The following is a 15153-nucleotide window of genomic DNA, read 5'->3' as shown; positions in this document are numbered from 1 at the left end:
TCTTTCATAAGGGCACTAATTCCATTCATGAGGGCTCCACCCTCATGACCTCATCACCTCCCAAAGGCTCCACCTCCAAAACCATCACATAGAAGTTGGGTTTCAACAGATGAATTTGCGGGGGACATGAACATTCAGTCTATAGCAATCAGGGGGAGGTGCTGAGAACCTGCCTTAAGGCCTCCTCTAAAATGGAAATTCCATTTCCTTGGAGGAGAAAGGGTGCTGGAGAAAGGGGAAAAGACAGTCTTCCTGAGTTTAAGACGGCCAAACAGTTTTAGACATGGGAGCTCCTGGAAGCATGACATACAGACCAGCAGTGCTTGGATTTACACTCACTCCTTTATCAAGTCCTCACTGTAGTCTGTGACCCAAAAAAGGTTCAAAATCACTGACCTGTGAGATTATCCGGGCTCTGCTGTCTAAGACTCAATTTTCCAAATGCCTCTCAGAAATAGAGCTGAAAAGAGCTGGAGACCCAAACACTCAGTTATATTGGAGTCCCAGAGCTAAAGAAACAGCCCAGCTACCTCCTGCTAGACACCCTCACAGCCACAGGGCTCAGAAATGTTTCCCAGGCTGAGCAAATTAACAGAAAACCCAACATGTTTCTTTCTGACCTGAAAGACCAGCTCCTATGCTTAGCCTCTTCTCTACCTGCTCAAAGCCACTTTACCTGGAGCTCCTGCAATCAGCTTCCTTCCTCCCAGTTGTAACCCACATTTGCTGCTTTTTTAGGCATCGGTGGAGAGGGTAGCATTGTTAATAACACAAAGAGAGACCCGGCCACTACCTGCCTTCCTGAGCCACGAAGAGACAGGAGCTGGTGGAGGAGCAGCTGGTCTGCCTTTTCCCCAAGGACTGGGCAAAAGGCAACAGAGCCCAGGTGAAGCAGGGCAGATGCAGGCTAGACATGAGAAAGAACTTCCTGACTCAGACGACTGTTAGGTCCCTGAAGGAATAGTGTGGTCTGTCCTATCCTCTTTGATACTCTTGTTTGTCCAGACTCAAGGAAAATCGAGCCATAGAGGCAACTTCTCTTAAATTAGCCTCAGAAGGCTGAGATGTTAGTCTTTACCTAGTGGTTATTTCTCTTGCTAATAGTTTGGGTCAGCAATGGGTAGAGGCAGTGAGACTCAAGTCCCTGGTCACTAGGACACAGTGTGTGAATGACTCTGTGATGCTTATCTTTAACATCCCCTTGCAAATTGTATCTGGCCTGGGCTGGTGGATGGAATGAATCTGTTCACCCATCACACAAAAAATAGTCACCCAATACCTGCCGCCTGCGCAGCTTGGGGTGGAAGCAAAGGTGAGCAAGCATCGCCCTCCCTGCCCTTGAGACCTTCACAGGTGAATGTGGGGAGACAGACGCATGGATAGTGCAATTAATCCTAAAATAAAGAGGGACACAAGACACTGTGGGAACATAAATACCTCAGTATCAGGAAAGGTTTACTGGAAGAGGTGACATTTGATCTGGGTTTTGATGATCATGTAGGAGTTTGCCTAGAAGAAAGTGGGGAAAAGCATTACAGTTTTAAAAGGAACAGCGATGGCTGATAAACTATGTTTCTTTTTCTTGCTAAGGATTATTATTTGATTGCTGAGGTTGTCTTTGATGCTAATACCACCTGAGACACATATTGAGTTTTGACACTTTCTAAAAGCCCCTTACATAATAACCCTCCTAAGTGGAAATGCTACCCTAGATTAAGGACATGAGAAAGTGCTGTTTGTCCATTCTCCCCGCAAAACTTTAGGATTTGAAACAAGCCCTTCTCTGCTTCCCTTCTTATTAAGCATCTATTTTTCTTGCCTGCCTGATTTGCTTTCCTAAGGGGTAGGGGTAGAACCGTGCCCTGCTTGGGAGCAGAATGTCTATTTTCAGATACTAATTAAGCATCCATCCAATCCTTAGTAGGTGCAAGGGGGGTCCTGGGCCTGGGGGAAGTGGCATTTCCATTTGGGTTTCTTCCTTCTTATTCAGCCCGCTGCCCCTCTCTCCGGCCTCTTACTGACAAAGGCAACAAGGTAGTCAGAGAGATGATTCTTATTTTGAAATCTCCCTCCCCACCCCATCCCCACCACCTCATCAAGAACCTGGCATTTCCTCACCCCTGGGGACATAGGACTTTCTAGCTTTCAAAATGTCAAAATCTGCTGAGAAGCTTTTCCCTATTTCCAGGTAAGTGTCAGCATCACCCCAGCCTCTCTGCACAGCTCCAAAGTATAAGGCAAAAGGGGAGTGCTTATGGGCCCTCAATCTTCAGAGGTGTCCAGGGCCCCTCTGGGAGTAAACACCCCAACCGGCCAGCTGCTGCTGGCTTTGCTGATGACCAAAAGGGGCCAGCCAGACCCAGCCAGGCTGGGATGAAGGCAAGCCAGCAGAGCCCTCTGCCTCTCAACGACAGCCCAGCGTGCTGCAGGGAAATCTTCTAAGTCAGCCCTGACTCACTGCACGTAATGATGTCTGGATAAAAATAACAGTAACGCTGATAACGATACCACCCTGCAGGAGGTGTGGTCATTCTAATCCCTGGACTCATGCACAGCACTGGGCTCAAGAGCTCAGCTATGGGGTCAGCCTACGTTTGGCTTCCTCCTCCTGGTGACCGTGGTCAGACAACTGAGTAGCATCTGTGCTGAGGCTCATAGTGGCTTATGGGCTCGTGGAGTAGTGGGGAGGAAGAAATGAGATACTGTATGAAATGATAGCATCTGCTGTCACGATAAAAGCTAACATTTGTTGAGCGGAGGCAGGCACTGTGCCAAGCACTTTAGGTCCACAGTCTCATTTAATCCCCAGCCCAACCGAATGGAGTACTGTTATCGTTCCCATTTTACAGATGAATAAACTGAGGCCCAAAGGGTTGAATAGCTTGAAGAAGGTCACTTGACTAGTAAGTGGGCAAGATGGGACTTGAACCCAGGCCATGGAGCCCTAGAGCCACTCTTAACTCTACAAGGCCTGGCACAGAATAAATGCTCCCAAAAAGTTCATTAGTGTTATTATTATTGTTGTTGTGATTTGGCTAATTATTATATTGCTGATCTAGGCATCATGTTGCTAATTTAGGTAAAGATGTATTGCTAATGATTATATTGCTAATGTGAGGCAGATAGGGCAAGAAGCCCTGTCCCCATTTTGCAGATGACACCCTTGTGGCCCAGAAAGGGAAAGCGACCACCCACTGAGTGTTGGTGACAAAGCCGCATCTCTTTCCCTTTACGACGACATCGTCATCCTTGTCAATCGTTCAAATCAATGTTGTGTATGGCATTTACCTCCTGGGGCCAAGCTCTAGGAATACACAAAGAAGGGAGCAATAAGACCTAGATGGAAAAAAAGGAAACATCAAGGGCCTGGATTCCAGGCCCAGCTCTGTGGCCTATCAGTTGTTAATTTGGGGATAGTCAGTTTACTTCTCAGAGCCTCCATTTCCTCATCTGAAAAATGGGTTACCATGAGGAGTCCATGAACCAGTGGATATGCAGTGGCCTAGCCTGGGTGAGGCACAGAATAGGCATTTACTGAATGTCACTCGAAATGAAATTGGAATGATCACGGCCCTTGAGTTCAGAGCCTAGACGTCATCTTTTCCCGAGTATTTGCCTCAACCTCCAGAAACAACCACTCTCAAGACAAGCTCCAGACACAGACACACACACAGCAGTTATCACACTGTGATAGTTGCGGTTTCGTAGACTCATGAGCAGATGTTCCCCGCAGAGCCCGCCTGGCTGGCTCTAGCAGATTCCACTGGCTGCATTCAGGATACCTTCCTGGGGGGCCTGTTGATTACTCCGTTCCCTAAGCCTGTCTCTAAGCACTTGAGAAACCTCTTATGTTTTGAGGTTAGTTTCTCTCTGTGGGAAAGTGCCCCCAAATCCCTAATATAAGTTGCAATTAGACCCATTTCTGCCCCCAACTCTATCGGGCCAGGTATCCTTTGCCTTGATCTGGCTCACGACCAAAGTGAGACACTCAGGTTGGATTTTCCCCAAAGCATGTTCAATACCCCCGTCCCACTTCCTCGAGTCACCAGGGATTCCTGGATTGCCCTCAAACAGGGCGCAAAGGATGCTTTCCAGGAATTTATACTGAACAGAGTCCCTCAGTTCCCAGTGGCGGCAGAATCCAAATCTTGCTGATGTTTCACATCCCTCCACCCAGACCATCACCTGCTCAGTGACCTCCAGGGTCTTCCTAGGTCACTTAGTCAAGGGACCAGCCTTCTATGACCTGCTGCTGTAGGTGGTCTGAGCCAGGGTGGAACCAGGAAGTGGGGCCTATATTGACGGGTGTCCGGGTTCAGCCCTGCTGGAATTTCCACATTTTTTAAAAATAAATTTATTTATTTATTTATTTATTTATTTATCTTTGGCTGTGTTGGGTCTTCGTTGCTGCACGCGGGCTTTCCCTAGTTGCGGCGAGCGGGGGCTACTCTTCGTTGCGATGTGCAGGCTTCTCATTGCGGTGGCTTCTCTTGTTGCGGAGCACAGGTTCTAGAGCGCAGGCTCAGTAGTTGTGGCGCCCGGGCTTACTTGCTCCACAGCATGTGGGATCTTCCTGGACCAGGGCTCGAACCCGTGTCCCCTGCATTGGCAGGTGGATTCCCAACCACTGCGCCACCAGGGAAGCCCTGCACGTTATTTTGTTAGCTGTTTGTTTTAATAGTGAATATATTCAATGCAAGCTGTTTGAGTGTTGTCCGTGTAGGACAATGACGTCCTAGCTCAGGAATCAGTGACTCCACTCTGTATGCTCATTTATTGCATCAAACTGTATTCAGATTCTTTCCCCAGATAGACCGAGTTGGGTCAAAGTCATTTCTTCCTCCTCTATTTACAAATGGGTATCAGCAGCCAAAGCCACCTTCACACGGAGATTCTCGGAAGTCCACAGAGCCCCACCCCACTTCGATTTTCTGACGGTCTCAGGATGTTTAAAAGGTAAAAAGTCGAAAACGTGATCACCAAGCTTGTTGTGCATTTTAAATATTTACATTTAGCAAGTTAACGCTTTTAATAAACACACACAGTACAATGCAATATAATAGGGATGGGCCACAAGATAATTAATTACAGGATTTCTCAAAATTAATTCATAGCGCACATGTACATTCTGGTCTGGCAATGGGACCAAGTTTAAAGTTGTCTAATATCCTGATCATCTTGTGAGATCATCGTGACTACAAACATCACCTCATTTGGAGAAAGCAACAGCAAGCTAACTTCAAAACCCCTTGGGACTTCGCTGGTGGTCCAATGGTTAGGACTCCCTGATTCCACTGCAGGAGGCGCGGGTTCAGTCCCTGGTCGGGGAACTAAGATCCCACAGGCAGCGCTGCAGGGCCAAAAACAAAACCAGAAACAAACCCTCACCTCCAGAGGCCCTTGTCTGTGAACCTAAACTGTGACGAGTGTGACTCCCAAGCACCCCCTTCCGTAATCAACCTCCACAAACTACAGAACACGGACCACTGAATCAGGGGGAAAGAGAGAGAGTGGGGAAAGAATAAGCCATTTCAAGCTTCTGTGGAGTTATTATAAAGAATGAATCACTTTAGAAATCATGCTTTGAATACGCTACAAGGAAATTATACTCCAAGGTACTTAACACTGTTGGTTAAATTTTATAAGTAGCAATTTTTAAATTGCACGGCTGGGTGTGTACCTGCTGGTTTGCGGGCCCGTGGTTCTAGAAACTGAGCTGCCACAGCTCCCAACCGGGTTATACTTGCTGCTCTGAGCGGTGGTACCCACAGATTTGGAACAGTGCCGCCTGGGGCTGCAGCTAAGGGGCCGCAGCCTGGGGTGTGGCATCCAGGCCCTGGTTCGGATGGCCCGCTGCCCGGCTCAGCCCCAGCGTGCTGCCCTCATTTTAGAGCAAGCCAAGCAGGGCAAGTTGCTGCAGGCCTGTGAGGGCGGAGCTGGCCCTGACACCAACGGTGAAAGAACGAGAACTTACTTGTTTTGTACAGGTTTGGGCCTCAGCTCCTAGATTCGTTTCCTAGAGCTGTTTTCAGGAGGAAGCACCACAAACTGGGTGGCTTAAACAACAGGAATTTATTATCTCAGAATCTGGAAACCAGAAGTCTGAGATCAAGGTGGCTACGGGGTTAGTTCCTTCTGAGGGCTGTGAGGGAAGGAGCTGCTCCAGGCCCCTGTCCCTGGCTTGTAGATGACGGTCTTCGTGTTCACATGGCGCTCTCCCTGTATACGTGTCTGCCTCCTAATTTCCCCTTTTTGTAAGGTCACCAGTCATATTGGATTAAGGCCACCTTAATGACCTAATTTTAACTTAATTACCTCTTTAAAGACTCCAAATAAGGTCACATTTTGAGGTCCTGGGGTTAGGGCATCAGGGTATGAATTGGGAGAACACAGTTCAACTCCTAACTGTTCCTAATATGTTCTGTGTCTGGCAGGCACCCCCCTCCCTGCTGTCAAGCTCTTGTCCCGGTTTCACTGTGAGGCTCCTGGCTGTGACAGCCCACGATCGGAGGAGGGCAGGGTGCCCGGCCTCTATTTCTAGATCTGCCAGATTCTGATGTCTAACGTCTATCTTCCTGCCTTAATATCCTCCCTCCATGTTCCCCCCCACTCCCACTCCTTACTTCCCAACGTCTGCTAAAAGGCTCACATCCTCCCACTTACCTAGACCGGAAGCCTCCAAGTCATTGTTGACTTTGTTCTTTCCCCTCCCATCCTCTCATGCTACAAGGCTCTTGTCCTGCTTCTGGCACCCCAGCTCCCATCTCCTCCCTTCCTGTCGTCTGCTCCTGCAACTGTATTTTGCACCCTCCTGGCCCCTCCCCTGCACTGGTGCAGCAGCGCCCCCCTGGGTCTCTGAGCCTTCACCCTCTCCCTCCTGTAGTCCCAGCAGTCACATATTTCCTAAAATTCAGCTTCGATAATGCCACCCCCTCCATAAGGCAGCTTCTCCACTGTCTGCTAAATCAAGGCCCAAGTCTTTGGCTTAGCATTTAAGGAACTCCACAGTTTTGAACTGCATTTATTTATTTATTTAAACATCTTTATTGGAGTATAATTGCTTTACAATTTGAAATGCATTTAGACCTTCTATTAAACAGCTCAAGCTGCCAAAACAGCAACCACAGACTCAGCAGCTTAAACAACAGAAAGTTATTTCTCACAGTTCTGGAGGGTGGTGCCAGCATGGTCGCGTTTGGTGAGGGCTCTCTTCCTGTTTTGCAGACACCCACCTTACACAGCCTGTGCACACAGGGAAAGAGAGAGAGAGCGGATCTCTCTTCCTCTTCTTATGAGACCACTAATCCTATCAGATTAGGGTCCTGCCCTTATAACTTCATTTAACCTTAAGTACCTTCTAAAAGCCCTATCTCCAAATATATCACAATGGGAATGAGAGCTTCAACATATGAATTCGAGAGGATACAATTCAGTCCATAGCAGACCTCAGATGAACATGTTGTTGAACACGTAGTGTGTGCTGGGCACCGGTCTAGAGACTGGCGAAAGAGCAAAGTGGATGGTGAGTAGGCAAAAAACTGTATCTATATCTAAACATCTATAAAGATATATGTAAATCTATATAAGATAAAGAGGTATAACTACGTACATTCATGTGCAAATACATATACACTCACAAACTACAGGCAGTGATAAGTGCTATGAATAAAAATAAAGCATGATAAAGGGACAGAGAGTAACAAGGATGGGGCGCTGTTTTAAAGAATGATCAGGAGTGATCTCTGACTCAGCAATGTTTAAGTGGATGGAGACATAAGTAAGATAGGTTAGCTTTCAGCCACCGGAATTTAATCCTTCAAATCAGGAGTCTGCAAACTTTTTCGGTAAAGGAGAGGATAGGAAATATTTTTGGCTTTGTGGGCCATCCCATCTTAGTCTCCATCACAACTTCCCCACTCTACCCTTGTATTGCAAAAGCAGCCGTAGACAAGATGGAAACAAACAAGGTTGGCTGTGTGCCAATAAAACTTTATTCACAGACACTGAAATTCAAACTTCATGTAACTTTCACCTGTCACGGGACATTATCCTTCTTTTGACTTTTTTATTCAACAAGTTTAAAATGGGAAGACCATTCTTAGTCCATGGGCTGTACCAAAATAGATGGTAGACCAAATTTGGCCCACGGGGCCACAGTTTGCAAACCCCTGCTTCAGAGCATGCAGCTAGAAGATGCTTCTCCCAAGAGAATGGGGATCACTGTAGGGCCTAGAACACAAGTCCCTGGCATACAGTACGTATTCAGTGTGTATTTGTTGAAGAGAGAAAGCAGGGAGGGAAGGAAAGGGGCAAGGAATGAGGGTGCCGGGGCTCCTACAAGCTGAATTCCTGGCTCAGGGCCCCAGGCTGACATGACCTCACCTGCTGTCTCCTCTTGGGTTGCGAGATCATTTCCTTCCATTTCCTCAGGGCCTCTCTGCAGGCTCCCCAAGCAAAGAGGTGTTGACAAAGCCTTTGAAATGCCCAGGAGCTCAGAGCCTCCTTTGCAAATTTAGGAACAGGCATCGAGGAGCCCTCCCATAGAACCCACTGAAATCGAATCAGTGTCTCCCGAGACCTGAAAAGCTTCCATTGTCTACCCCAGATGCAAATCCAGAAACAAACACACACAGCCACAGCCCAAAGTCCACTTGTGCCCCATTCCCAGCTTAACAACCCACAAGTGCCACTAATCTGAATTTTTAGCTAAGGTCCCCACTCAGAAAAGTCATTTGCATCCCCCATGCAGGCCCCTGACTGCTATATTAATCTCCCCATTTGTCCCCTCCTGAGTCAGCTAATTTTACTGCTGGCTAATTAAAACATCAAAGCCCAAGTACAACAGCCCTGCCAGAGGCCTCCTAATGCCTGGTTTCAAGTGGGCAGTTCACACAGCCTGGGGTGCAGAATGGCACACCTCGCGCCTGGGCCCCCAATTACTTGTCTCGCAATGACCACCCCTCGCACATCTGGACCCTCAGCGCATGGCCTCTTTTACTGCCTGTTATCGCACTCCCTCCGCCCTGCCAATGATTGCTGCCGGCTGCCTGCCCACCGGCCACGCCCCACCCCTCTCTTCCCCGCCCTCCTGCCCTCCTGTCACCTCCACGGGTCCTGGGCCCGACCCCACCGGCAACACCATGTCTGTTATCCCCACTGTGGGATTCCAGCTGCTCCTCAACCTCCAGGGTGTTCAGAGAGAGAGTTTCTAAACGGGCTAAGTGACGCCCTGCCTAGGCAGGACGGCTGGGGTGCCTCCCACGCGGGCAAGGTAGGATTTTATTTTCTCAAGGATGCAGGTCGTCGGCACAATCAGAGGAATTTGTCACCACAAAGACCTTCCCAGAGGTGACCTCCATCACCTGAACATCTGCTGGAAGACACAGGAGTGGAAACAGAATCCGAAATAGAGAAGTTGAGGTTGTCTGGACAGGCCTTCCAAGGAAGTGGAGTTTGGACGTGGCTTCCCGTGGGGACATAAGTAAAATAACTTAAGAGTTTAGCAGGATAGAGGGGCAAATAGGGACTCTGCCTATTCCCTATTAGGGAATTCACCCATATCATTCTCCTGCTGCCGGGGTGGCAGTACAGTAGTAACGCTTATAGCAGTAGCCGTTGTAACAGGACTACAAGTTTTACTAGTAGCAGAATAATGACACCAGTAGTGATGAAGAATGGCTAACATTTAGGAGGCTGTTGCAATCACCCCAATGAAAGTTGATGGAGGCTTGGACAGGGTGCTGGCCAGTAGATGGAGAGAAAGGGGACCAAATGGATTCTAGAGTTATTTAGAAGGCTAAAATGGATGGGAGTCAGGGATGGATTGGGTGTGGGAGATAAAGAGGATGACGCCCAGGAAGTTCCTCCCTGTGGCATATGCGCAGGTGGTGGATGGGTGGTGGTGCCCAACACTGAGGTGGGAGCCACTGGGGATGACTGGGTCCGGCCAGAGCAGGGAGGTGTGGAAGATCACGCGTCATAGTACCTTCCTTCTGTTCTCTGCCATTTCTCCCTGCACTGTTCCGGCGAGATCTTTAGCAGTGGCATGCTGTCACCTGCCTCCTGTTCCCCAGACTCCAACATGGCAGCATGGACGCTTTAGCACAGAGCTCCTCTTCCTTGGCCGGAAAGGTGGCTATGCCTCTCACTTCTCTGCCGGCAAGACTGTGCTCCCACTTCTTTGCGTGGTTAACACCTACTTATCCTTCGGATCTTGACTTAGAAGTCAAATACTCTGGGTCAGGCACCTCTTCTGTGTGCTTCCACAGCCCCCTACACACTGCCAACGTCCCGTGTTATGGCACCCACTTCACTCAATTATAATGGTTCATTAAATCACCATCCCCATTGGACTGTGAACTCCATGAGGGCACAGATCACATCTGTATGTTTGTCACTGTAGACCTGGCCCTTACTGACTTGCCTGGCACATAGGAGATATTCAGTAAACATGTGTTGAATGAATGAATGAATGAGTGAATCGTGCATGATCGTCAAGAGGCAGGATAGTCAAACAGTTAAGGGCATGGTTTCAAAGGCTAGACTGCCAGGCTTTGACTCCTGACTCCAGCTTTCTAGCTCTGTGGTCTTAGGCAACTTAGTTAACCTGTCTGTGCCTCAGTTTCCTCATCTGTAAAATGGGGATGATGTTGCTTGGAACATAGCAAGTGCTCATTGAATGCTGGTTTTCAGTAGTTGTCCTTCAGAGTTCCCTGTGATTTCTGTCCTAGGCTTAACCTGATTTAATCCTAATTCACAGCTCCCTGCCAGCCTGAGCACCTCCAAGCTGATGAGACGTGGACCCTGCCTCCTTTCTGACTTCATCTCCTTGTACTCATCCTCACTCATCCACTCCAGCCACACTGGCCTCCTTGCTGGTCCTTTGAACTGAGCAAGCTCATCCTTACCTCAGGGTCTTTGCACTTGCCTCTTTCCCCTCCACTTTGTCACCATTACCTCCCTCTATATTATATTCTTATCACCACCTGAACTTATATCATCCACGTATTAGTGTACTTATGATTTATCTCTGCTTCTCCCAAAACGATGCTCCAGAAGGACAAGGATCCGGACTGCCTTGTTCACCTCAGTGTCCCCAATGCCTAACAGTGTCTAGCACATAGTAGGTGCTCAATAAATACAATTTGAATGTGTGAACGCCCTGCCTCAAGGTCACTGCCCACTGCTCTACTCTTTGGCCTGAGTGATGCAACATTGTCTCATCTTCTCCCCTCCCTTGCTCAGTTGTTGCATCAGGGGGTGCCTGCTGCCTGTCCCTTAGAGTTGCTGATGGTTGTCTGATGCACGAGCACACCTCTGCCCAGGCAGGTAGACGACCACTCAGAAACACCCAAGACAGAATGTGATCCTTATTGATGAAGTTCAAAATGGATGGGCCAACATTTGTCAGCCCAGGCTTATCCCCGCTCACCTACTGGACAGTTTGCTCACAGAGGTGAAGATAAATGGAGCACTGAAGACATTCAAGATGGAGAGAACAGTAAGTGCAAAGGCCTGAGGCAGGGACACGTTTGGCTTTTTGAAAAGCAGAAACCTGAAATCGGGGGAAGTAGTCTATGCTTTAAACCTTTCTCACATAAACTTTTTGTTTTCCCAGTACTTGCCCGAAATGGTGAGTTCGGTCTATGGCAGGAAGGCCCAGAAATCCAAGTCACTTGACCCAGCCTCAGGTTTGATTCCTCCGCCCTGAGGGCTGTTATCATTTGAAGAGACTGACAATGCTCTTTCAGTCACTTATTCATTCCACAAACTTTCATTAAGTCCCTGCTATGTGCCAGACCCTGTGCTAGACGCCAGAGAGACCACCTTTGTGTTCCTGACCCCTCTCCCCAGAATAGAACCTGAAACATTCTTCCACGGTGCCTCCTTGGAAGAGGGGCCAGGTTCCCAGCTACCTTGTATGTGTCCATCCCAGAGAGTCACAGACAGTTGGTGACTGGCGACAGATTCCAAGAAGAGCATCACCTCTCCCCATCCCAGTGGAAACAATCTTCCAGTGCCCTCAAATACATAATATCTCATCTTTCTTCTCTCCTCCAGCCCCCTGCCTCGGGAAAACAGTCTCCCATAAAGAATGGCAGCCCCTCCAAGTGCCCTCGCTTCCTCAAGGTCAAGAACTGGGAGACCGATGTGGTTCTCTCTGACACCCTCCACCTCAAGAGCACGTTGGTGAGTACCCCAGCAAGGGGGAGACCAGGGTTTCTCAGCCCCAGCAATATCCACACATGGGACTGGGTAGTGCTTATCGTGGGGACCAACCTGTGCATTATAGGATGTTGAGCATCACCCCTGACCTGTGCCAACCAGATGCCAGTACCCCCCCCCTACCAAGTTGTGACAACCAAATATGTCTTCAGACATTACCAGATGTCCCCTGGGTGGGAAATTCACCCCCATTTGAGAACCACTGGTGGATACTTACTTGTGCAAATACTTTTTATTTGTGTCCCTTGTACTCAAAAGGGGAGTTGCTGGTTCTAAGTACATTCTTTTTCTCTCACACAATCCGACCACTGATGGAGTTTTGGACAAACCCTTCTTGGTCTTCAGTTTGTCCTCTAAATTTTATATATTTTTAAGTCAATCAACCAATCTATTGTTTTACGTTGTTCTGAAAAATGGACCTCTTGGAGGAATGTTGTATCAGTTAGCTATTGGAGTGTAACAAACTTCCCCCAAAATTAGTGACCTAAAACAACCACCACTTATTATTTTCCAAAAGCCTACAGATTGGCTGCGTGGTTCTGCTGATTTTATGCTTCTGCGATCATCTGAGGGGTCAGCTCTCGGCAGGCTGGTCTAGGATGGCCCTGGTTGGGATAACTCAGCTCTGCTCCATGCGGCCTCTCATCCTCCAGCAAGCTAGCTTGGTCTCCTTCACATGCTGCTTGCAGTGTCCTGAGAGAATGAGCAGAAACGTGTAAGATCTCTTGAGGTCTAGACTCAGAATGGGCACAGTGTCACTTCTGCCATATTCTATCAGCCCAAACCAGCCCAGATTCAAAAGGAGAGGGAAGAGGCTTTACCTCTTGATGAGAATTGCTGTAAAGTCACAGAGCAAAGGGTGTGAATACAGGGAGGGGAAGAATTAGGGCTATGTTCTGCAATCAACATCCCACAGACACATTCTAACAAGTTACTATAATCACTCTACTAGCTCCTTCTTGATCAACATGGGATCAAAAAAATATTTGGGGATTCAGCACCAATGGTTCTGCTTCCCAGGGAATGGCAGTCACAAAGCCCCTCTCCCCCCCCAGTTAAGTAGAGCAAACACATTCAGAACCTTAAAATGCTGCTTATCCTTTCCTTACCTGGGCTGATAACCAGGTCCAACAGTGATTAAAAGCTGGTATGTGAGAAATCCGCTTTGGGAATTAAAGCCAGGGAAACTCCACCACGAATGTCAGATCCAGGTCCACAACCCTACACGTGCCACAGTTGGGTGAAACGAAGTAATAGCCCAAATCTCTTTTCCTTCCAGGGAACGGGATGCACCGAGCACATCTGTATGGGGTCCATCATGCTTCCTTCTCAGCAAGTACGAAGGCCTGAAGACGTCCGCACAAAAGAGCATCTCTTCCCTCTTGCCAAAGAGTTTATTGATCAGTACTACTCATCAATTAAAAGGCAAGTTCATGTCTACACTGGGAAGACCGGGTACTGGGTACAAAGACTTCAGGTCCAACTGTGCAGACAGTTGAACCAAGACCTGAGCATAAGGCCTCTGCCTGCCATGCACAGAGGTCAAAAACTGGTGGCCCAAGGGCCAGATCTGGCCCCTAGAAGTGTTTTTGTTTAGCCTGCAAAGTGTTGCTTAAATTTGAAACTTTTCAAGCAATTCCACGCCTGGGTATATTCCCTAAAGAAACTCTCACACTTTTTCACAAGAAGGCCTGCATAAGAATGTTCACTGAGGCTTCCCTGGTGGCGCAGTGGTTGAGAATCTGCCTGCTAATGCAAGGGACACGGGTTCGAGCCCTGGTCTGGGAAGATCCCACATGCCACGGAGCAGCTAGGCCCGTGAGCCACAATTACTGAGCCTGCGTGTCTGGAGCCTGTGCTCCGCAACAAGAGAGGCCGCGATAATGAGAGGCCCGCGCACCGCAATGAAGAGTGGCCCTCACTTGCTGCAACTAGAGAAAGCCCTCGCACAGAAACGAAGACCCAACACAGCCATAAATAAATAAATAAATAAATTTTTAAAAAAAGAATGTTCACTGAAACATTGTTAGAATAGGAAAAAAAATTAAGAGCCAACTGGAAACAATCTCAACTCCATTGATAGGAGAATGTGTAAGTAAACTGTGGCATTTTCTGTAATGGAATACTATACAGCTGTGAACACAAACAGGTGAAAACTCTGCATGTTCATGGAAATGAAGCTCCTAAATAACTTTGAGCAAAGGAAAAAAAGGACAGGTTGTAGAAGGATACATTCAGGACAGCCCCATTTACATCAACTTTTTAAACATGCAGAAAAATACTATACGTGATTTAGGGGATAGATACACAAGCGGCGAAAATATAAACAAAAGCATGAGAATGCTAGATGCCACATTCAAAACTGCAGTCACACCTGGAAAGAAAGTGGGCTACAGTGCAGAGTAGTTCCCAAGGAACTATAATATATTTTCTTATTTATTTATCGGTTCTTAGGCTTGGGACATGGGTATTCATTACATTATTCTCTATACCTTTTTGTAAGCCTGAACCTTTTCATAAGAATTTTTTAACTTTCTAAAATTCAGTTTATTGCCACCATTTAAAAATTAGAAGAGTTCCCTTTAAAAATCAGATTTCCAGTTTCTCTTGAAAGAAGATCTGGCAGTACCAGGCCCCCCATTCCTATCAGACAACAGCAGGCTAGAGTAGAGTTGGGGCTGCCCCCTTTGGACCAGGTGTAGGCTCACCTGTTGGCTGCAGTCCCCAGCCAGCCAGTTCAGTCATATGTACACTGCCCGGCCTTTGCAGGCATTTGAGTTTGCCATTCTGTGCTTTATGCTCAAACTCTTGTGTCCAGATATCAATCCAGACTCTGTGGCTTCTGGCCTCCTGTAATAGCTCACTCCTTCCACCGACCTCTAATTTAGTAGAGAGGGTGATGCCCCCATGTCTCTTCTCTCTTCCCTC

The 15153-nt window shown here is 47.8% G+C and overlaps 1 protein-coding gene across 5 annotated transcripts in view; it reads left to right on the top strand.

The window, feature by feature from the left end:
* Positions 1–15153, top strand: part of NOS1 (nitric oxide synthase 1) — a 198683-nt gene that overhangs the window by 128057 nt on the left and 55473 nt on the right. For all 5 annotated transcript variants that reach the window (XM_082416753.1, XM_082416750.1, XM_082416751.1 and 2 more), the window contains exons 4-5: positions 12061–12189; positions 13505–13650. In XM_082416753.1, the coding sequence (XP_082272879.1) occupies positions 12061–12189; positions 13505–13650 (275 nt within the window). The remainder of the gene's footprint in view (positions 1–12060; positions 12190–13504; positions 13651–15153) is intronic.

This window comes from Balaenoptera physalus (genome assembly GCF_965194825.1).
Source record: "Balaenoptera physalus genome assembly, chromosome: 12".
NCBI lineage: Eukaryota > Metazoa > Chordata > Mammalia > Artiodactyla > Balaenopteridae > Balaenoptera > Balaenoptera physalus.
The sequence above is the reverse complement of the archived record's forward strand: the minus strand, read 5'-3'. Positions and strand labels throughout refer to the sequence as shown.